Source organism: Podarcis vaucheri, assembly GCF_965113315.1.
Source record: "Podarcis vaucheri genome assembly, chromosome: 4".
In the NCBI taxonomy this organism is placed as follows: domain Eukaryota; kingdom Metazoa; phylum Chordata; class Lepidosauria; order Squamata; family Lacertidae; genus Podarcis; species Podarcis vaucheri.
Window position 1 is genome coordinate 36,222,642 of NC_138762.1, and position 24,289 is coordinate 36,246,930.

The window sequence follows — 24,289 nt, forward strand, 5'->3', positions numbered from 1 at the left end:
CTGTCACGGATGCTTTAGTTGAGATTCCTGCATTGCAGAAGGTTGGACTAGGTGACTCTTGTGGTCCCTTCCAGCTCAACGATTCTATACTAAATCTTTGATCAACAGTGAATTTGTTCAGTATGTCAACAAATGTTCTTTTTGTTTCCATTTCTTAAGGTACTTGATTCCAAATGCAGGTGATGCTACCAAAGCCATAAAGCAACAGATTATGAAAGTTCTGGATGCCCTGGAAAGCTAATGAGAAAAAGACTTTTTCAGTTGTGTCTTAAAAAAAGAAAAAATGACAACCTGGATACTGCACATGGACCTAAAATGAATTTTCCTGTGGAATACTAACCTAAGAGGACATTTTCAGTTTACTGATGGGAGTGCCTGGGTAGCAGGTTTACGATAGGAGTAAATTATACATTTTGAATATATTTTTAAAGTCTTTTTCTTTAACACTCTTGGATTTTGTAAAAGTTGTTTATTATAAATGTCAGTTATTTTTCAAGTAACTTTTGAGGTTCTGACCTGTTCTTAATAAGAGCGATTCAATACACAGATCACTTTGAAGAATTGTATTGAAGCCACACAGCACTTCTAAGATAATGGGAAAATATTTGAAACCCATTTTCTTCTTAATATTACAAACTGTTAAGTAGCAGCTGTTTTTTAAAGGCCTGAAGCACTGAATATGTGGTTTGATCTGCTGGGTGAAACATCAAGGAGTGACGACAATACATAGGCTAGGAACTAGAACTAGGAAAAATTGGGACCCAGCTAAAAATAATATTGCAGTCCACCAAACTTCTGTGTGCTATCAAGTAAAAAAATAGTGGCTAAATTAATAAACTTGAAATGTTGAATTGGATGCCGTAATGAAAAGTTTACACTCACAAGTATGTGGCTGGGTTATTATGAAAGTGGAGGTTTTATTGGGCCATGGTCAGCATTAGAATGGACGCTGAAATGAGAATTCATGTGATGGAATATCAAAGTTGGCTGCCGTGATGGGGAGACAAACATAATTGTTGGATTATCTTTTCAGAAACTGTCTGGCATGGACTGAAGGTGTACTTTTGCAAGTGAGGCAAAGTGATCAGAGAGCTACATATTTGCAATGATTTTTTTATACACATGACATGCCTTTTCCCTCTTCAAGTCATGTCAGTTAAGTTTCTGAAATAATGTTTTCACTGCTTGAGAATTACAAGTTTTTGCTGCAAATCTGTAGCTAACACATATTGACCAAATGTTTAAGAGGAACTTGAATGCTCTTCGTATCCTGGAGCAAGTTCAGTACATGAAGATATGAAAGGCTGCAAAACTGTTGGGATTAAATGTGCTGTGCAAAACAAAAGCAAAGCTGAACACCTGAAGTTGCATAAGATTCTGTTGCAGTATCATCACAAAATAAATTAAGCTGACCTTTATAACAAATCAGCTTTTTAAAGTTACGTTCTTAGTAGGAATCAAGTTATGGCACCTTAATCCTGGAACTAACTCCTGTTTTTAAACATATCTAAATGAACAACACTAAAAAAAAGTATTTGACAATGCGTTGCATGAACTGCACCTCTGCCAATGCTCCTGTATTTATATTCTGCCCCAGAGCTGTCATTTTACATATTTTTTTTCTCCAGTTCTCCTTTAAAGTAAAATCTCCTGAAGAGCCTCCAATTTGTGCCTACTTCAACACAGAGATTCCCCCCATAGTGTTAATGTAAAGATGTTTGTGTTATTGTTTATAAACTGCAGTTGTAAATAAACCAGTACTATTTGAACACAAATGGTTCAGATACAAAATGTTTGATCCGACGATGTCATTTCTGTGGATTTAAATATTTTAGCACTTTTAAAATGTACTGTAATCTGTTTTTATGATTCATCAAAATCAAACATGAAGGGTGATGGATTCAGACTTAAGCTTTCCATGAATGGAAGGTCTTCTCTTGCTTATGACGGGAAGGTAAAGATGGGAAGACCATGTCTTTTGGGACCCTGCCATCTTCAATTCTGTGGGCATGACCAAGCCAGCATAGACATCACTTGAGACAGAAGTGTGAAAGTGTAAGAAAATATTAAAAAGACATGAGGGCATTCTTTACTAAACGTGTGCAGGTGCCTGAATCACTAGACCGATCATTGCATTTTCCCAACATAGCCAGAAATACTGTGCTTTTCACCCTAGGAACAAGAATTGGACCAAACAAGCAACACAATGCATGCTCACCTTGGCCCAAGAGTTCCTCGTAACACCTCAAGAGAGAGATTTAAGGCTGCAATCTTTTGAACAGTAGGAACCAGTCCAGTGGAACAGAATGAGACATGGTATTGATGCATGCATAAACTGGCACAGCAAGTGGTTGCCAGTTGCCCAGATAATAATCGGAAACAACCTGACCTCATTCTATTCCTTGAAGGCAGCGTTGGCTATTTGCCTTTGACCCTCCTACAACTCTCATCAGCCCCCGCCAGCGTAGCCAAGGGTCTGGGGTGAAGGGAAGTGTAGTCCAACAACATCTGGAGTGCCTTTTCCTGTAGGTTTCTTCATTTCAGTGATCTAAACCTGATTGCCTGCTAACTGGTGTGATCAAACGGCTGCCTTTGGTACTGCGTGTTTGGTTTCCTCCTCCTCCGGATAATAGCCTAATTCTCCAGTGCCTTTAGTTTGCCTACTGTTGGGAAGATTTGAAGAGCTAATAATAAAACTTAAACTGAATATAGTGACGGGACAGCTGTGGTTGCCACCTTTTCAGAGGCCGTCTTGCCTCTTACGGCTGCAGGTTAAGCTGAAGCTCAGTGAGAGTATATTTTTCCCAATTAAAAAATTGTCCAGTAGCACCTTAGAGACCAACTAAGTTTGTTCTGGGTATAAGCTTTCATGTGCATGCACACTTCTTCAGATACACTGAAGCACGGCTGGGACAAAAAACTTTTTGTTTCATGAGGATACCCATGCTTTTGGACATCTCATCTATCTCTTAAGAGTACAAGAGCCCTGACAGGGTTGAGTGGGGAATATATATACAGTGGTACCTCGGGTTAAGAATTTAATTCATTCTGGAGGTCTGTTCTTAACCTGAAGCACCACTTTAGCTAATGGGGCCTCCTGCTGCCGTTGCATGATTTCTGTTCTCATCCTGAAGCAAAGTTCTTAACCCGAGGTAATATTTCTGGGTTAGCGGAGTCTTTAACCTGAAGTGTATGTAACTTGAAGCGTATGTAACCCGAGGTACCACTGTATGTGTGTATATATGTGTGTGTGTATGTATATGTGTGTGTGTGTGTGTGTGTGTATACACACACACACACACACACACACACATACATATATACTCACATATACATGTGTGTGTGTATGAACCCTATATATATATATATATATTGGCTCTGTTCCGGTAACAAGAAGCCGAAAGCACCAGCCTGAAGATGACGAGTGAGACCTCGTCGAAACGTCGCCCAGACACCCCGACTCTTACACGGGAAGACACCCGAAGACACCAAAACCTGCATTCCTGTACCCGTGAAAATCTACGAAAGCATATATATATATATATATATATATACACACACACACACACACACACACATATATATATACTCACATATACATGTGTGTGTGTGTGTGTGTGAATTTATTTCTATACGTGTGTGTGTGAATTTATTTCTATACATTTCTATACGTATATGTATATGTATATAAATGTACCCGCCTCCTTTATGCGCCACCGCTCTTGCAAGCAACCTTAATATTCTCTTTTAATCCACTCCTATGATGCTTTAGCAGAGAGCGCATTGGGTCCGGTCCGGCAGTTAACGGAACTACATTTCCCAGCAACCCTTCGCTCCTACGGAGCATGGGCTGTGCTCCAAGCGCGCCCCCCTCGGAGAATGTGCGTTTGCTGGGGCGCGGAAGAACCTTCGCGGTTATGCAGCTGGCGAAAGGCGTCATGGCCAGTGAGTGACTTTCCTGCCGGGGGGGGGGGGACCCTTGGGCTTCGTTAGGGGCTCTTAATTTCCGGTGCAAAATGCAAAATGATCTGGGCTGGCAGTTAAACAGAGACACACACACCCGCTTTGCTAGTGGGAGAGCAGAGGGAGTTCCCTAGGAAAACAAGGTTGCTCTTTCCTGCTGCTTTGCACTGATCTAGCTTGTGCACGTCTCTGTTCAGAAGGAAGCGTGCATTTGGAACTGCACCCTGAGATGCTCATTCTATCCATAATCGCCGCTGTGCGGTTTTTTTTGTAGGAGCCGCTCAGCCTCCCCACCCCACCCCCAGTAGATGTTATACGTGGCATTTCGGGGCGATTTTCAGCGTAGTTATAATAAAAGTGCCTGAAATCCTATGCCAGGCTACTGCGAAGTAAGTCTCAATGAGTTCCGTGGGGCAAGGGGATTGCAAGCCCAAGTCTGTTATCTCCTTAGTGGATTCTTATCCAAGGCTGATTTATCCACCCCACCCCACCCCCGCCCCGTAAATACTTGCCCTCCTTTCTGCAGGAATTAGGAGGGAATACACGTTTTGAATATTTAGCCATGCCAGTGAAGAAATTCCATTCTAAACCAGTGGACCTATGGTTTGAAACCAGAACAGGGTTTCAAGTGATTCTGGTGTGACCTGGGATGGTTGTCCTAAAACGAATGGCAACAATAACTGTGTCACACTTTACAGTTTCATCCTTTATATTTCTGTCTACTAGTAAGCCTGAGTTTATTGCGATTTCCCCAGTTTAGGGGTCCATAGCCTCACGTTGCCATCCTTAACGCTGCTAGCGAATAAGCCCACACAGTTAGACTGTCTTCTCCATAAATATACAGAGGATTGCGCTGTTAGAAATCTCTCTGGGTGCCTGCGAAGTTTGTGCTACGCATGCTTACCCCACAAAAGATTTAAAATTAAATTGACCCTTGTTACCGCTTCCCTTTCCCCTTTAACTAGAGGGAGGCAAACATTTCTGCTACTGTCCAAGTTTTGTTGGCAATTTTCCAGTAAGTTTAAAGGACTCTGTTTTGGAGTTTCTTTGACTTCTGGTAAATTTGGAAAGCTCTGGGGCTGTGCAGGAATAAAAGGCTGCTCTCTAACTTGCCCACATGAGAGACATCATCATTATCATCATTATTAATATACAGTGGTACCTCGGGTTACATACACTTCAGGTTACATTCGCTTCAGGTTACAGACTCCGCTAACCCAGAAATAGTACCTCGGGTTAAGAACTTTGCTTCAGGATGAGAACAGAAATCATGCTCTGGTGGCGCGGCAGCAGCAGGAGGCCCCATTAGCTAAAGTGGTGCTTCAGGTTAAGTACAGTTTCAGGTTAAGAATGGAGCCCTGGAACGAATTAAGTACTTAACCCGAGGTACCACTGTATTACTTAACCACCTTAAGGTCACAACAGTTTGAAATGTTGTTGGCATCTGTCTGTCTTGAGAGACAATGGAAGAGGTGCCATGGGGGGGGGTAAAGTCAAACCATTGGAGAGGGCAATTGCAGTGGCTTGGCCCCTGCCAATATCAGCCCAGAATGGCTTTTCCCTGCATTTTTTATCCATCTCGACTCCGCCCCCCCCCACAAGCATCACATCCTTGTCAGAATTTCTGTCATAATCCATGAATTATCTAGCAGGTTGTCTAGCATTTGGAGCACTGCAGGTACAATATTAATTTTGGGGGTTTTTTAAATTATAAATTTAGGAGTGTTTTCTGGGGTCTTTCCCACTATTTCATTATCTGCCTTCTTGCTTGTTAGATTTCCGTATTGCTCTCATCCAGCTTCACGTATCTGCTGCCAAAACTGAGAACCTGAACCGAACCTGTGGTCTTGTGAGGTCTGCAGCACAACAAGGAGCAAAACTTGTGGTTCTCCCAGTGAGTACTTTTCCTGTTTCCTACAAAACCTTCAGACTTGTTTACTGTTTATTATTCACAGAGTTTCAGTCTTCCTCCCTGGTACTGCGAGTTTCCTTCAGCAGGGTTTGAAATAACGTGTAAGTGTAAGCTGTTCTTAGTTCTGTGCATTTTGGATATGACAGCTAAAACTGTCTTGTTTGCATTTCTGGGTTTGGTTTTGTTTTTAGGTTATTTGTAGCCTGCCTTCAACAGATTTCCCACGATGGCAAAATATAAAAAACTGTTTCTGAAATGCCAAATACAAGATTAAAAACCATTTCTAAAATGTGTAACAGTAGCCTGTAATTCCACAGAGGAGAGAAAGGTGATTTTAAATTGAGCAATAATATAATTGTAATAGAGCTATAGCTGGTTGTGAAGAGACATCAGCGAAGACACTGATTTTTATTTATTACAATATTTATTTATTACGTTTATATCTCACCTTTGTTTTGTTTTATTCTTCCATGTATGATGCATTATGGTACTTTTATATTTTGTTGGAAGCCGCCCAGAGTGGCTAGGGAAGCCCAGCCAGATGGGTGGGGTATAAATAAATTATTATTATTATTATTTTGCTTTACTACCTTTGACACACAAGTGATTACACTAAATGTGCTTTTTTGAAAACAACATTTTCTGGCTTTGTGCAGCAGCAATCTTAACTGGGGCAATGGTTCCTTTCCTGTTGGGTTGATCCTCTTTGCCCACAGAGTTCTCTTGCCTGAGTTGGTCATTAACCTTCTGAGTTGGTCATTAACCTTCTGCTGCCTTGTATGCAGCCCCAACAGTGCAAAGTTCTTAATAAACCAGCCAGAACGTTTAAAGTGTAGGATGTTTCCCGTCCTGCTAATGGATATTCCGATGTCAAATAAATATTCCCATATTAGCTGTAGTGTAAACAACGGACGTTCAAAATGGTCTTTGCTGTTCTCTTCCTGAGCCACTTAAAGTGAAGACATATACATTACTTGTGAAATTATCATGTTTGAATGTGCCAAGCATTTTATGAATCTTGAAGAATGCGGAATATCTGTGTTCACCAATTTCTCCCTTTGCGTAGCAGCTTTAAATAGCCTTTATTCCACAGTCATTGGCTTCTCAGTGAGCCAGGAAGCAAAGTGAAGAGGTAAAGAAACTTGATTAACTTGGGCCTTGATATTCCAGATTATGGAGGTAGCTATGACCGTATCTGCCTGGTGAGAGCGAAAGCAGCTCTTGTTTCAGATTTAATCCAAATACAGTGGTGCCTCGGGTTAAGTACTTAATTCGTTCCGGAGATCCGTTCTTAACCTGAAACCGTTCTTAATCTGAGGTAGCACTTTAGCTAATGGGGCCTTCTGCTGCTGCGCAATTTCCGTTCTCATCCTGGGGCAAGGTTCTTAACCTGAGGTACTACTTCCAGGTTAGTGGAGTCTGTAACCTGAGGTGTTTGTAACCCAAGATACCACTGTAATGCATCCTTCTGATTTCTCTGAGGAAGTAGACCGTGGCCCAGGTTCTGTGGTGAATCTGGCATTGTTATCGCCATGTCTTTTGTTGGGGCCCACAGTACACTGACTTCTTGTTCACTCCCAGACCCAGCACAGACTCTCTTTACCAACTCCCAGTAGTGTTGAGGCAAATTCAGATGTGCATGGTCCCTTCGTGATAGTCACAGCCATACCCCGTTCTAAGATTATACAATCTTCTAAGACTATTCAATAATATTATGATTAGGACCACTACACCTCTGCCTGCTTCTGTGGCCTTGCCATAACATATATCTTAGTTATTATATCCTGGCCTGTGATCTTTACTTCTGTACTCCCACCAACATCCAAAGGTCTTCTGCTCATGCAAAAGACTCCACCATTTCTCCTTTGCTGCCCTGTATTCTTGAAACTACCTGTCAGAACACTTGTGCGGTAGCACCTCTCTTAAAGGTAAAGGGACCCCTGACCATTAGGTCCAGTTGTGACCGACTCTGGGGTTGCGGCGCTCATCTCGCTTTATTGGCCGAGGGAGCCAGCGTACAGCTTCCGGGTCATGTGGCCAGCATGACTTAGCCGCTTCTGGCGAACCAGAGCAGCGCACAGATACGCCGTTTACGTTCCCGCCGGAGTGGTACCTATTTATCTACTTGCACTTTGATGTGCTTTGAACTGCTAGGTTGGCAGGAGCAGGGACCGAGCAATGGGAGCTCACCCCGTCACGGGAATTCGAACCACCGACCTTCTGATCGGCAAGTCCTAGGCTCTGTGGTTTAACCCACAGCGCCACCCGCGTCCCTTAGCACCTCTCTTACTTAAATTCAAATCCTCATTTAACCCACCATGAAGTCTTTGACACTGCCTTTGCTCAGCCCCCACCCATTTCCCAAATCCTCCTGTAGCTTGACCCATCATGAAGCCTAAGCATTTTCCAAAGGAGCTGCCTGACGTAACCAAGTCAAATGTAAGAGGACTGCATCTCACGTTTAAAGATACATTGTGTGTGCTTGCATAGAAATTCAGAGCTATGTTTTATTCTGTAAACAATTCCAGTATTGGAAGTTCATCCATGTTTCGGCTTTGTCAAGAAGAAGTAGTTTGTAGAGCCACATTTCTACAGATTACTTTAAAAATCTGCTCAGAGGGCTGTCATAGGCATATTTACTCAGAAGCAGGCCCCACTCAGTTCAGTGGAACTTGCTCTCAGGCAAGTGTACGTAGGGCTTGCATTCTGAATATGCTACACAGATGTCTGTTTCATTTTGCTTTCAATTTTAGGAATGCTTCAATTCTCCCTATGGCACAAAATATTTTCCAGACTATGCGGAGAAAATTCCTGGCGAGTCCACACAGAAGCTCTCGGAAATTGCAAAGGAGTGTGGCGTTTATCTGATTGGAGGTAAATTGCCATATTGGCGATTGTGATGAGTGTTACAGTTTTGCTTGTCCTAAATACAGGTGTAAGATTAGAACAAGCATTGTGTTTGAATATTTGCCTAAGTCATAAAAATTTTCTTCTCTTTAATGAAAGGATCTATTCCAGAAGAGGATGCTGGGAAGCTGTATAATACATGCACTAGCTTTGGTCCAGATGGTGCTATGATAACCAAGTACCGAAAGGTAAAATATGATAGATATTGCCATGTTTCGATGTAAAGGAAACCCACTATTATTTGTATAATGCGTACATTATGGTTAAAACAAAACATGTTTTGCCTCCACATGCTACAGTACCTGCAGGTTTCTGATTCAGCTATGACTCATTTTAAATATATACATATATTGTGGCTTGTTTGGTATAACTTTTTAAAATTCATCCAGCACCTGAGAGAAGCCTGGTGGCCATGTATTTAGAATACTTGGTGGCATTGAAGAATAGTTTGTTACATTTGCATCCTGCACTTTCTGCCAAGATTAGAATGGAGTCACAACACATTTAGATCTAGGTTTCTTACATCTAAGATGGCACATTAATTGCTGCACCACACTGACATTCTCACCGTAGTTCCATAAGTTGCAAGTTAAATTGCAGTAGTTTATCTTTGGGCTATACATTGCTATGGGCAGAAAAGCAAATCTGGATCCAGCCCAGTACAGGCGTCTTCCCCACTTGCACGCATTCAGTATGCATGCTGCTGCTGACACACATGTTGAAAATGGCACCCAAAGGGGGTGGGGGAATTCCCCCCCCACTTGCGCTTGTCCTGGTGATGAACACAGCGGCCTGGAATGGAACCTCTTCGAAGGTGGGGATTCCCTTGTATACACTTCTCAATTGAGAGCACTACAAGGTGTTCTGGAAAACTGAAGTGATTTAGAAGATATATGCAGAGCGTAGAATTGCCTTTTGTGATATATATTTGTGATATATATAAATATATATGATAGAGGGCATATAGAGAATGCACAATTAATGTGGAATAATTTGTAAGCAACACGCCTTTTTTATTTTGAAAACAGATTCATTTGTTTGACATTAATGTTCCTGGGAAAATCCGGTTTCAGGAATCAGAAACGCTGAGTCCCGGTGCCACATTATCTGTGATTGATACACGTAAGTAAAGCATCTTCATTCTACTGAATAGCAATTCACTTCAGGATGTATTGTGGCTCATGTGTGGTCAAGAAATGGCTGTGCTGTTAGCTTCTGTATGTAGACTGAGAGTTTGTCTTTTCATTGTGTAAGGGATCTTCTCAGCCATATTTTTAATAAGGAAGTATTAAGTGTGTGTGTGTGAAAGAGAGAGAGAGAGAGAACGAGAGAGGTAAGCATTTATAGACTGAGCTTTCTGCTTGGACTTCCCAAGGCAGTGACATATCTGGCATGTTTTTAATGTTTTGGAACAGCTTATTGCAAGATAGGTCTTGGGATCTGTTACGACCTCCGCTTTGCTGAGCTTGCTCAAATCTACACACAGAAAGGTGAGGATATCCTGCTGATTTGAATGAATTTGTGGTGGGGGAGAAGGGTACGATGATTCCTTGTCAAACACCCAATTTCATATCCTAAAGTTCCATACACCAGCAAGGAGAATGTGCTTGCATCCAAGCTACAATTTGGCGTATTCATAATTGATCTTATGGGAATCTCCTTGTCCCAAAAGGCAAGCATTTATTTGTCTAGTTAGGGAGGTTCCCCATTAAGGTGCAACAACTAAAAGTTGTATAATTGACGTTGAACAAAGAGGACACCTTCTTATCAGTCTGTTAGTGTTCGCCTGTTTAATGAAAACTCATGTTTTCTCTTCACTTTCTGTCGATTTCAATGAGACACTCAGTATGGTACCTGTAGTTGCTACTCTACTGCCAGCAGGGGGCTTGGTTGAGTGGCGTTGTTGTTGTTGTTGTTTAGTCATTTAGTCATGTCTGACTCTTCGTGACCCCATGGAGCAGAGCACGCCAGGCACTCGTCTTCCACTGCCTCCCGCAGTTTGGTCAGACTCATGTTGATAACTTCGAGAACACTATCCAACCATCTCGTCCTCTGTCGTCCCCTTCTCCTTGTGCCCTCAATCTTTCCCAACATAAGGGTCTTTTCCAGGGAGTCTTCTCTTCTTATGAGGTGACCAAAGTATTGGAGCCTCAGCTTCACGATCTGTCCTTCCAGTGAGCACTCAGGGCTGATTTCCTTAAGAATGGATAGGTTTGATCTTCTTGCAGTCCATGGGACTCTCAAGAGTCTCCTCCAGCACCACAATTCAAAAGCATCAATTCTTCGGCAATCAGCCTTCTTTATGGTCCAGCTCTCACTTCCATACATCACTACTGGGAAAACCATAGCTTTAACTATACGGACCTTTGTTGGCAAGGTGATGTCTCTGCTTTTTAAGATGCTGTCTAGGTTTGTCATTGCTTTTCTCCCAAGAAGCAGGCGTCTTTTAATTTTGTGACTGCTGTCACCATCTGCAGTGATCATGGAACCCAAGAAAGTAAAATTTCTCACTGCCTCCATTTCTTCCCCTTCTATTTGCCAGGATGGAACCAGTGGCCATGATCTTAGTTTTTTTTATGTTGAGCTTCAGACCATATTTTTCACCCTCCTCTTTCACTCACATTAAAAGGTTCTTTAATTCCTCCTCACTTTCTGCCATCAAGGTAGCTCTTCCAAAAGGCCCCAGACTGATTTGGGCACTGACTAGCCATAGCTGCTGAAAGGATCTCTGGACAGTGACTTCAATGATAAGCTTCATACAGAGAACATTTCCAACACAGCTGATATTTATTAGGTATTCTAACCTGGCCTATCTTGTGGGCTTGGAGCAAGTTGCATTTTCTGAAACTTGTGGGATCGCCTTTATATGCCCTCCTGGCCACTTCAATCTACACAATAATTGCAGGTGCCACATTTGTAAGAAATCAGTCTTTTGGTGTGGCATCATCTACACTTTGGAGTTCCCTGCCTATGGATATCAAGAAGGTATCTTCGCTCTGCTCTTCCCAGTGCTTGCTTAAAGCATCTTTGTTTAGGCAAGCCCATCCAAACATGTGGATGATACATGTGTTTTAATCAATTTTTAGATTATTGTTGATTTTAATTAGTTTTGGGTGTTTTAAAATACCTGGGTTTAACTGTCTTGTACTGATAAGGTCAGTGCTTTGTTTTCTTGCTTCTGTAAACCACTTTGTACTGAAACCTCACTTGAGCGGTGTATACATTTTTGTTACACAAAAATGTGCTAAACAGAATGACCAGTGGCGGCAGAGGAGAGCAAAGCATAACCCAGAAGACTTGAGCAAAGGAAGAGAAACATCTCAAAAAAACATTGTGGTGAGATTGCTGCTGCTTTTCCATGACTATGCCTTTTTCTCACAATAATATAAACTCAGCCACCATCTCCTTCCTTTTGAACCAGGTTGCCAGCTCTTGGTGTATCCAGGGGCTTTTAACTTGACAACGGGGCCAGCCCACTGGGAACTGCTCCAAAGAGGACGGTGAGAGCCAGCAAATTATCCCTTCTCCCAAGTGCACGTCCAAAAAATAGCTCAATAGTGACACTCGTTACATTGCTGAGGGTGCTGTTCTTTTTAAATAGGAAAGCAATTTAGAGATTCCCTCACTAAATTAAAAACAATACAGTACTTGCTTACACTGAAGCAGTTATATGGAAGGTGAATGCATGCATAGCAAAATAGAACTTCAAGCTTGATCCATTCATCTGCTGCATTTTCTCCAGTGCACAAAGATTCATACTGAAGCCTTTTATTCCTTTTCATGCAGAGCTGTCGATAACCAAGTCTATGTGGCAACGGCATCTCCTGCCAGGGATGAGAAGGCGTCTTATGTAGCCTGGGGACACAGCACTGTGGTAAATCCATGGTAAGTAGGAAAATGGGGTGTACTCTGAACATGTCTTGCATTCAGTACTATCGCATGTCATGTTTTCTGACTCAGTTTCTAGTTCAAAGTTTTTGAATTTGTGGCACAATGCCAGACCAATTCATTCAGATAAAGCCTTGCTGAGAATCTATTTTGTACTATAATATTTTATAATATTTTAGTAAAACTTCGAAACAGCAAATGTTAGGAAGGCCAATAGGAAAGGATACGTGAGAGAAACACTGAACGTGATACGTTTTCAAAAGTCCATTTGGACCGTTAGATCCGAAGTCCTGTGGTGGTGATCAAAACCTGGATTACCTTGAAAGCTTACTGCTTCAGAATTCTTTGCCCTACTTCTTTTCTTGTTCGCATCTAGTTTGGATGGGAATCAAACGGCTGAGTCAGGAACTTCCATTTCCTATCAGCCTGTCCTTGAAATTCTTTCCCATTCCACCTTTGAGCTCGGAGGGTTGAAGAAGTAAATGGAAGTTGAAGGCCTTGGTTTAGGAAGTCTGTGGCTCTTAAGGGGTGCGTGTACAGTGGTACCTCTGGTTGCGAACAGGATCCGTTCCGGAGCCCCATTCACAACCTGAAAGGAACGCAACCCATGTCTCGCACGCCTAGGTCACAATTTGCTGCTTCTGCGCATGCACGTGACGTCATTTTGTGTGTCTGTGCATGCGCAAGCGGCGAAACCTAGAAGTAACCCTTTCTGGTACTTCCGGGTCGCCGCAGGACGCAACCTGAAAAAACGTATCATGAAGCAAACGTAACAAGAGGTATGACTGTAATGTGTTTATTTTAAATAAAATACAAAACAAGCAAAAAAAAAAAGTTTTAAAATATGTTAATTAACCTGTAACAAGGTAAAGACCACAGCTCTGTTGACCGTTTCCTCCCAGCTCCCAGAGAGCTTCTGTCATGGCTCTGTTTTCTTTTTCAGGGGGGAGGTCATAGCCAAAGCTGGCACTGAGGAAACTGTTATCTATGCAGATATAGGTGAGTCCGCAGTAGTGTTTTTTGTCCTCCCATGGCATGGGCTTCTTCTGTAGCATTAAACTGGGACAGAGTGACGCGATTCAGTTCCTTGACTATAAAATAGGAATAAACAACCACCCCCCACAAGGATATTTATGAGTGAGAGCACTAAGCAGGCTCAATAAGTAATTTCGTTGTCCCCGAAGGGGGCAATGACAATAAAGATATTATTATTATTATTATTATTATTATTATTATTATTATTATTATTATTATTATAACTTTGCATGTCTTTCATGCAATGGTAAATTAAAATTTACCACTGGATCTGCCACGCTAAGATGTGACTGATTTTGCATGTGAAAATGAAGGATTTAACTTTCATCTTGTTTTCTGGGATAAAAACTTACCCAGGCACACTTTTCATTGTGCAGTTTACTTATAAGTAGACATATAGGGTAGTCCTTCTAATCTAGGACATTGTCACCCGCACAACATCTCCAAATTTCAGCCAGTTGCCACTTACTGTTTTCCTTCTGAAAGGGGGGGGGACCACCCAGGGAATAAAGCACATAAGAAATGCATTGAACGTTACCATTGGAATACTAAAATACTTGACTTTTTCCATCAAAAAATGGTCAGGGAAAGGTCAGGAAACATGGGGGGCATAGGGTGTCAATAGGTTGGCACAAAGCATAGAATCTAATTTGGGGACCAAGGACATTGTCAGGCAGGTTTATCAGAGGGGTGAGATATACTAAGGTTAACCTTAGTTTTGAGTTGACATACTGTAGTTTTTTTCTAGATGGCATACAATATTTTCATAGCAATTTTACTTTAAAAGTTAGTTTTTGTTATTGTAATTGAAAATAAAAAAACATTGCTTAGTTAAGGAAGAGAAATTGTGTTGTTTGCTCAATATGCAGGGACAATTGTTCCCTTTACAAAACAATTCTACCTCCTCTGGATAAGTTCTTTCTGGCTGTGGGTGTATTAGTTTTGTCAAGCATACTTCATCTAGAACAAACACCATTTTTTTCTGTGATCCAAAATCTCCCCAAACTTACACTGATAAATGTCATTGGGGTACTAAAAATACTGCAATAACTGGGTTGTGGGGCAGTTTTTTGTTGATAACACTGGAAAAATGCTAAATTATAGTGGCTTCAGGACAGTGTGGGGAGCAGCGACAGAGAATTGGTGGTAATATGGGCCTTCTTATTTCTGTTTACAGACCTAAAGAGGCTTGCAGAAGTTCGACAGCAAATCCCCATTCTTTCTCAGAAGCGGTCTGATCTTTATGCTGTAGAATCGAAATTTGTGTGATGTATAGCGACTTGGACCAGTATAGAAAAATCACCTTTCTTTTCCGAAATCTTTAGTCAAATGATGTAGAAAAAATGAAGTGCCCTTCGGATAAAAATCTAGTAAGGATAAGAAAGCCAATTTATAAATTAAAAATTCTATATAAAATCTAGTGGTAAGCTTTGAATGAGAGGGGTTCATTTGAGGTTTTTATATTAGGGTACTTGCTTAAGCCACTTCACAATGCATTGAAATATATGTGTATCACCATAGCAGTGCCTTAGAGATCAAGCGCGCATGCATATAGAGAGAGAGCACGCGCAATGGTAAGATTGACTATTATGCTTTGATAAAGTGCCTCAGTCCTGTATACCTGAAGTACTGTCTCTACCCTCATTGTTCAGCCTGGACACCGAGGTCCAGCTCCGACGGTTTTCTGCTGGTTCTCTCACTGTGAAAAGTGGTTACAGGGAACCAGGCAGAGGGCCTTCTCGGTAGTGATGCCCACCCTGTGGAACGCCTTCCCATCAGATGTCAAGGTGATAAAAAAATTGCACAGCTTTTAGAAGACATCTTCAGGGAAGTTTTTAATGTTTGATGTTTTATCGTGTTTCAACTATTCTGCTGGGAGCTGTCTAGAGTAGCTGGGGAAACCCAGCCAGATGGGCGGGGTATTATGATGATTATTAGCAGCAACACTTGGGACAATGTATTTTGACCTTACAGTATTTTGCAAAAGCTGTACCATCATTCAGTGAAAAGAGAGGCTCTGAGCTGTCCTTGAAAGTTTTCCCCGCCCTTCTCCAATTCCCTCAATTAGCTGAATTCTGTTGTTTCATGTCACGGCAGGTTCAGCGCTCTATCCCACTCCAGTCCAAGGGCATTACTCCTTTATTTGTGTTAAAGGGGACGTTACCTGTTTTAGGCTGCATTGTCCATCAGTTCAAGGAAACTAACTGTGCCAGGAGTAACTAGTGGTGGAGCGCTGAGTTGCTTCTTCCATGAGATAACAGGTTTATTTAAAATAAAAAAATTCCTTCCAGTAGCACCTTAAAGACCAACTAAGTTAGTTCTTGGTATGAGCTTTCGTGTGCATGCACACTTCTTCAGATACCTGGTGAGGTTGATGGACTTCCATTTCATGCGGCTCAATGTGGTGCCTTCCATGGTTCCAGTTACAGATAGGTAGCCGTGTTGGTCTGCCATAGTCAAAATAAAAAAATTCCTTCCAGTAGCACCTTAAAGACCAACTAAGTTAGTTCTTGGTATGTGCATGAGTGTGCATGCACACGAAAGCTCATACCAAGAACTAACTTAGTTGGTCTTTAAGGTGCTACTGGAAGGAATTTTTTTATTTTGACTATGGCAGACCAACACGGCTACCTATCTGTAACAGGTTTATTTAAGTACAACACTTGTTTGTTCATACAAATGTTAGGTTGGGGAACCTCAGGCCTGGAACCTAGAAGCAACCTTCCATGTCTTTCTCCCCAGGTCATGGCCTACTCAAATATTTTTGCCTGGCTGGAATGTGGCTTTGAATTGTGCAAATCTCCCAAATATAAGAGTTTGCAAGCATCTGTGGTTAACTACCAAAGCCACAAGGATTACATGCCTCTGCTGCATCCAACATTTATTTTCTAGTGCTTCAGCAACAAAAAGACACTGACATATACTGTGTTGTTTGCTTGGGGGTGTATTTATAGAACCAAAACCAATTATTAGAATAAGTCATCCTTGGGGCAGGGGCTTTTCCTGGAGGGAGGGGTGCTGTAGTCAAGTCATAAAGCACATGTTTTGTAAACAGAAGGTCCCTAGTTAGTGTCAGCTACTGAGCTAGATAGACCAGTAGGCTGATTTTGAAATAAGACAGCTTCCTGTGAAGGTGTCCTTGACCCTTGTGGTTGTGATGACACAGTCCAAATCTGTCCTGGGAACCTTTGAAGGTGGAGGTGCAACTCTTAAAATATAAATAAAATTACAACTTACGTGGATAACATTCCATTGCAAATCCTAAAGTAATGAACTACACTGTCTCTTGTCTCTCAATGAAGAATTGAATTAACGTAGTTTTTCAAGGGATAGGTACTTCCTAGGCTGTTTTAACAATGATGTATTCAGAACATATATAGAGATTATCTGCATTCTGACGTTCAGTTGTGGCCAAGTTTGCTGACACCGTGCACTGTTCATTGCTCATCATCAAACAGCAAGTCACAAAAATCTGCCACAATCTACACCTGTTGGAAATTTTACCTACATAAAGGACAATAAATCTACTAGTCTTTCAATCCTGCAAAATATCTGGACAGTCAGAATTAGTACAGCTGGGAGCACAGGCAAATTCATAGAGTGAGTGAAAGCAAAGATGAACAGAGAATGCTACTCTTAATAGTGATCACTGGTTCATAACCCACCAAAACAGGAATTTTGATTCCTTTAATATAACACTTACAAGTTTTAAATACTTTAAGTTTGTAAGTGCTCAGCCCAACAGTAGAAATGTGGAATTATTGCTGCCACAACCAATAACTGCTTTTCGTTCTGATGGAATACCAAGTTTGTTACATTTTTAAAAAGCAAAAAGGCACATACAGTGAAATGAAATTTATTTTTTTTAAAAAACACACACACCATGTATTCAGTATATGATGCCTTCGTTTAAAGCCACAATGTAAACTGCCCACTGTGCACAAGCACATATAGTATCACCCCAGGACCCCCACTTGAGATTTAATAGCTGTCATACTAGCTGCTGTTTTCCAAGTAGCTTAGACTTGATGATAGTTCTTTTCCAGCATCCCCCTCTTCTTGCTCATTCTCACTGAAAAAAGCAAAAACCCCTCAGTATGTATAGTACAGATTTTAATCCCGTCTGGAGAACAGAAAAATCTGTTTTATAGGGCTCTCAAGTTAGCCTTTACATATATGAAACGCAGGAGTTCTAGTACTATGTAATAAAAATTAGATTCTCATAGGGGAGAGGGGCCTTACAGAAATTAAGGCTATAATCCTGTACCCACTTACCTGAAAGCCAGCCTCACCTAATGCTGTTACAGGTAAAGGGTTACACACAAGTTACGATTCAGCTAAAATAAGGCCTATTAAATTGCAATTGATCTCAATGGGAGATAGTCAAGAATTTATTTAAATTTGCCAGTTAAATGCTTCTTACCTTTGGCTAGATCACACCTTTAAATTTTGGAATGTTTGTATTTCCACACTGTAGCATGGACCACACAATAGGCTGATGGCTCAAATACCAACTTGACAGCTGGTATAATGCCTAATCTTTCTTCTTTTTTGCTGACAGCATTAATTCTTATTCTCTAGCTAAATAAGAGAAACTACAGTAATCTTGTTACCAAGATGTAATGACTGAAGTAAGCCTGATAATGAATTCCACTATGCCCTAGTTTTCAACAAGTTCATCAGCTTGTCTTTCGTTTGCTCTCTTGGATAAAACTGGAGTGTGTACATAGTTGCAATATCCAGTTCTGAAAAGCCAGTCCTTCAATGAAAACTGAGCAGCCATTTTCCAGTTCTCAGCAATGCTAATTTGATAGAGATCAACTGTGAGCACCAGGGATGGGCATCCTGTCATTTGTTATCTGGTTAAATACCCAAGTAATCAAAGGACACCACCAGTTGTACGTGGGAAAGCAGCTTGTTATTTCGAAGTCTCAACAATTATATTCATGTGCGCGCGCGCGTATTTACAATTTAAATAGAATCACCACAAATAGTTGTGTTAGGTATATTCCCCCAAATTCACTTCCAGTTGTCTAAAATTTTTATGGCTATGGCCTGCTGTGCTTCTGAAACCTGTTAACATTTCATTAATAAAAAAAAATATTTCCTAGAACTTTCTTGTAACATTTTTTGGGGGGGTGGGGTGAGAAATCGTTTTTTAAATAGTCTTCCTTCTTCAGGAAGCTGAATTTCCTTAGCAATACAAATCAAAATATGCCTAATCTGAAAATACTGATCCCAGGATAGTCCAAAAGTGCTTTTCCCTTTACATTTTTATACATTACTGTATCATGTTACATGCAAAGCTTTCATTCATTAAGAGTCCTATATTTCCAACAAAATAGACAACTTGTTCGTTATAATTTATTCCACTATGAAACTGAAGATTGCATACATGGGGTTCTCAAATTGTGTCCCATCAGGGCATTGACAAGACCCAGAGTAGCTTAGCTTCCATTAAGAGCCTTCAGACAATGCCCATGGATAACCATGATCCTGGAGCAGATTTCAGATATCTACATGCTGTACAAAACAATTCAGACCCATGTTGCTTAAAAGCATGTTGTATATACTTTTTCACATAAAGAAGATTGTGTGTTCACCTAGCCCTTCCCAAGTTAGCAAGACCAGACAGTTCTATACCATCATTACATTTGTTTATAGACTGACTGATCAACGTTCAGTATGGGTATGGTTTCCTGCCATAAATAGTAAAAACATTTGCTGATGTGTATTGGTCATATTTGTTTTGTTTATCATTTTGGAATCAGAGACCTACTTGTCCAGATCCTCTGTGACTATTGATGGAGTCTAGTTTTCAACCACTTTCCTAAGCTGCTCTTGCAACTTAACAGCACAATCCTAACCAAATCTACTTAGAAGTCCTACTGAATTCAGGTTAGCAGGGTTAGGATTGCAGCCCACATCCTTTAAACAGCCTATTGTCAGATCTTCAGAAGCCCCTTTCAAAGCACTATTTTGCACAGCCCTGTGGCTTTGCAGGCACTACTGGTCAGCAGATCAGCAGTGCCTACAAGCACTTTTTCAGTCCAGCCCCACACCTGACTTCAAGTAGAGCAGGGGTGTGTGGCTGGGCCGAATGGTGAGCTCTGGTAGGCAGGCCCATTTAAAAAGCTAGGCTGATTCCATGCCCCTTGGGATAAATTGTCTTGTTAGCTAAGTTACCCTACCCATTTTTAAAAGGTAAATTCTATAGCAATAAGGTTCCTTTTTAAAAAAAGTCACACCCCATTGCACCAGCAAAAAAATGGGGAAATAAAACATGGTTAGTCGAAGTTTCACTATTCTGTGCAGAGAAGTTAGCAGCACATTCACATGATTGTCTTTTTTTGTATGCTGATTTTCCTAGGAAGCAATTTTAAAACCAATACCCTAAATCTTACATGTATAAGAGATATTTGAATGTAATATTTATTTGGTGACTTTACAAGTGTAAGTCATTTACAAAAAAATAACAAACAAATGTAATTCTCAGTGCAGTTTCAAATACCTGAAAACAGGAAACAATCTGTGATGATTTGGAATGCTAGTATCAGACAGCACATGCTTAATTCTTAATTGTTTTCCAGAAACAGAAGTGTCAGTGTACATAGAGCCACGCAAATAAAAACCCTTTTGAAAAACATGATACAATTACAGATGAGAGGGATACTTCAATACTCAAGAACTCAAAAATGCTTCGTCTCCTTCCTCTTTTTTTTTTTTTGTAAGCAGCTGACTTTCTAAACTGAACATAATGGAAAGATTAAAATTATCACCGAATCTTGTCAATTTTCTTCATTTATTACATTAACAGAATGAACTCTTCAGCAAAATGTAGTGTAACTCATTTTCACAATGTGTGGCCTAGGAAGCAGTCTAAAATTAACTGACCTCAGAATACAATCTTAACACATCTGTGCTATACAATGAATTTTGTAAATCTGAAATAGTACTATTACAGTTATGGGTTCACTTCAGTAGCTCATAGGAACAGTAGGGCAAGTGAGAACAGTAGATTGAATCCAGACTTCCCAGGAGGTTTTCAATCCAATAGAGATCTCACCTGTGCAGGGAGGCAACTGTTGCAGATTCCCTCCTCTCCCCACAGCCTCTAGCATCATCTCCCACTCTTCTAAAGGGACTCATAATTCTCTTGAAGTGTGGAATGTGGTACCGGAGGAGAAGGAAATTCACCAACAGTAGAATCCTCTGGGCAAAACCCCATTCAGGAGATGTTTCTACTGATGGGAGCAAAGTGGTGATCCAACCCAGTATGTGCAATTTGCTAAGTACTCGAATAGAAACAGCTCTTAAAATAGAGCTGAAAAAGTAACAAAAATGCAGATGGATGCTTTGTGCCATAGCATAAGCCCCAAAGCATCTTTTGAAGCCTAAGTTACTGTTTCGAATTCAGTTGGACCCTTTCAACTAAACTTCACCCCAACAAGGTCTGATACTTATTTCTACAATAATTCTAGCACGCATACTAACCTGACGAATCCAAGACCAGTGTTGGCAGTGTCCTTAACAGAGACAATTTTGCTCTCCTGAAAAACGTTTTGACAAATAGGCTTTTTCTAGTGACTTTCAAAATTAAGACAAGGGGAAGGAAAAGTTGCTTTTGGGGACACAGGGCTACTGATAAATGGTAGTTAGTAAATTGCAAAAGATCTTTGAAGTAGTTCTCTAAACCATGCACTAGAACAGCAGATTGAGACCTTCAGTTTCTGTATAGCTGCCACTGTTCTATTAAATGAAGCAGAAACTGTAAACGGGAAGAAAGAAAACTGCACATGATAACTATGTTGAAATGATTTAGCTTCACCCACAATTGCCTTAAAAATCCCTACTATTCAACAACTTTGCAAATAATGTGTTCTTTGCAAAAATAAAATCAAGCCAGAGGGATTCATTGCATATAAAAAATTACACAGCACTTATTAATTTTTAAAATCAACAAAATAAGCAGTAGTAAAACATCCTGTAGATAGAGCCAGTCATTCACAACATCCACCCTCAAAACATGAGTCAAAACGGTTTTTATTTGCATGGCCAAAATAATATTTGATCCCCTTGCAACTCTTTTAACCTCCCTCTAACAATTATTTGCTGCAGGGGGAACAAACTGCTTACTCTGATGGACAGCCACTCCAGCAACACCTAAACATTTAACAGATAATTACAACACCATGGACCAAAAAAAAACCAAAAAAAAAAAAACCAACCCCCCAAAAACCACCCCAGATTAACTTCCACCATTCAACACACTGCAACAGTGTCTTTAGGACTAGGTCGAAGGGGGCAGCTTTACTTTTAAAAAGGTCATTTCCCTCCAATTCTTTCTTTACAATGTTGGTGGTTTCAATCCATATTTCTTTGCAACTTCTGTCTGGGCATAGGCAGCATCACAGAGTGAGTAGAGGTGAGCCATTTCCATCTCAGATTTGGCTAGGTTAATAGCTTTATTGAACATTTCAATGGCTTTATCCAGATTGCCTCTGAAATAAAGGGGAACGGTTGCATTAATATAAAGGAAATAAAGCTTGATATGACAAGAGAAAAGCCCATTCTGAAACCAGAGACTAAAAATAATCCAAGGACAATGCCTGGGTTAGAGCTGCATTCTGAAAGCTGAACTTTCCTCCTTAGCAATCACCAGTATTGTTATGGATATACAAGTCCCTTTATCAAACACTATAAGTTAAAGCTTAGCAGTTACATGTGGATGTTAAAAGAATGTGTGTGTTTTTCCAATTGAAGAAAAAATTGCAGCTTTGTTGGTGTCCTTTAACTACCATATGTCATTTTTCTCTCAGCTTCCTAATAGGCATTATTCAGAAATCTGTGTCCCTGTTTATCTGGCCTTAGAAATTCATTATGAAGAAAGTATTTCTGAGATGCTGGATGCACAAAGATCTCCGAATGTCCATGTCTCAAACAACAGCTTCATTCTTTAATATGCTAATTAATGTGATGGTTCTGGCCAGCTTTCACAACTTTCTCTAAAATACTAGATACCCTATGGAAAATGTAAAGGTATACTGAAGTATGGCCCCCCAAAAGGTGCAACTTATATGATAAACAATTTGAGCAGGTTGTTTGTTTATTGCTGTTGTGTGGCCAAAAGTCTTAGCTGTAAGTCCTGCAGACCTTTCCCCACCAGGCCTGGGAGGGAAGGCCCTGACTGACTCCAGCTACAAAAGCTTGGGCTGCTGAACAGAATCTTGGGCTGGGGTATAGTTTAGGGGGTTTTGTTTGTGGGAGGGTTGTTGCTGTTATCAATTTTTGTATCTATATTTTAGATCTTGCAATTTATGTGGAAATTACTCAATTTGGTTGTGTACTCTTTGATGTTTTATTTACTGTTTATGACTACTTTTGTTAGGCTTGTAATTATGTAATGTTGTTTATGCTGTAAGCCACCTTGAGCATAGTTTATACTATGGAAAGGCAGCATACAAATAAAATGGTGTATGTACATATGTATGTATGTATGTATGTATGTATGTATGTATGTATGTAGCTATGACTCTGCTTCCGTAATTCCTGCATTGCCTACAACACTTTTTGCAGTTTGGGCAACATCTGCTGGGGCCCACATCCAGACCTATATGCTATGAGCAATCTTAACTCTAAGGCTGCAATCCCTAGCGTAAGTTCCATCGAATTCAGTGGGACTTAAAGTAGGTTACATATGACTACCCTATAATTAGGTGTGGGTGGAAGTACACATATCTCTCTGTGTGTATAGACACAGACACAGATACACACTGCACTATTATATACTGCATCACGGTGCTTCAATGTCAGTGAGACCACACTGTTCTCTACTACAGAACTGGCCCAGGGTTATAGTGCTTTTGTCCGAGGTTGGTTTCCAGCCAGGAAGCTTTTCAAAGTTTAGTAGCATGGAATGCATAATAGCTGCTTGTCTGTTGACAAGCTGGAATTGTAATCGCACCAATATGATAGTAGAGAACTGATACTGGTTTAGTAACAGCTGATGCCAAAATGCACTTCAGCTGAAGAAAAATCAACATCAGTTCTGAAAAGGAAGTTGCTAATGACTTAAAGCACTTGTTTTCAACTAGTACATCAGTACCTACCATATTTTTCGCTCTATAACACGCTCCCAACCATAACACGCACATAGTTTTTAGAGGAGGAAAACAAGAAAAAAAAATATTCTAAACGAAACAGTGGATGTACAGTGGGGCCTTGCAAGACGAAATTAATTCGTTCCGTGAGTTTTTTCGTCTAGCGAATTTTTCGTCTTGCGAAGCACGGTGTCAGAAAAGTTTTGGAAAAGCTTCAAAAATCACCAAAAACCTCAAAAAAGGCTACCACACCGCGTTCTATGAGTTGCTCCTTGAGGTCAAGTCGCAACTGTATTTACGGTGTTAAGAAAAAGGAAACAAACTTGCAAAAAACGCAAGACGTTTTTGTCTTGCAAAGCAAGCCCATAGGGAAATTCGTCTTGCGAAGCAGCTCAAAACCCGCAAACCCTTTCGTCTAGCAAGTTTTTCGTCTTGCGGGGCACCACTGTATGATTTTTGTGGTTCATGCTGTGGCCACAGACAT

At 40.6% G+C, this 24,289-nt stretch overlaps 3 protein-coding genes across 8 annotated transcripts in view; 2 read left to right on the forward strand and 1 right to left on the reverse strand.

Moving 5' to 3' along the window:
• TBC1D23 (TBC1 domain family member 23) overlaps window positions 1-1,775 on the forward strand; it is a 31,366-nt gene extending 29,591 nt beyond the window's left edge. For all 3 annotated transcript variants that reach the window (XM_082220995.1, XM_082220997.1, XM_082220996.1), the window contains one exon: window positions 160-1,775. In XM_082220995.1, coding sequence (XP_082077121.1) covers window positions 160-241 — 82 coding nt within the window. In that variant the 3' untranslated portion in view covers window positions 242-1,775. The remainder of the gene's footprint in view (window positions 1-159) is intronic.
• A 2,070-nt stretch (window positions 1,776-3,845) lies between these two features.
• NIT2 (nitrilase family member 2) lies at window positions 3,846-16,971 on the forward strand (the record flags this gene model as incomplete). The annotated part of the gene is made up of 11 exons (XM_082221036.1): window positions 3,846-3,945; window positions 5,739-5,857; window positions 8,629-8,749; window positions 8,882-8,970; window positions 9,811-9,904; window positions 10,198-10,272; window positions 12,204-12,282; window positions 12,569-12,667; window positions 13,614-13,669; window positions 14,883-15,966; window positions 16,350-16,971. 10 exons carry the CDS (start codon window positions 3,846-3,848, stop codon window positions 14,972-14,974), a joined length of 924 nt encoding a protein of 307 aa, XP_082077162.1. The 3' UTR covers window positions 14,975-15,966; window positions 16,350-16,971.
• A 574-nt stretch (window positions 16,972-17,545) lies between these two features.
• Window positions 17,546-24,289, reverse strand: part of TOMM70 (translocase of outer mitochondrial membrane 70) — a gene marked incomplete at its 5' end in the record, with an annotated part of 41,738 nt that continues 34,994 nt past the window's right edge. For 3 of the 4 annotated variants that reach the window (XM_082221007.1, XM_082221008.1, XM_082221010.1), the window contains one exon: window positions 19,056-22,206. In XM_082221007.1, coding sequence (XP_082077133.1) covers window positions 22,053-22,206 — 154 coding nt within the window. In that variant the 3' untranslated portion in view covers window positions 19,056-22,052. Of the gene's footprint in view, window positions 17,797-19,055; window positions 22,207-24,289 lie in introns of those variants that run through there. The other variant, XM_082221009.1, reaches the window with a different exon arrangement.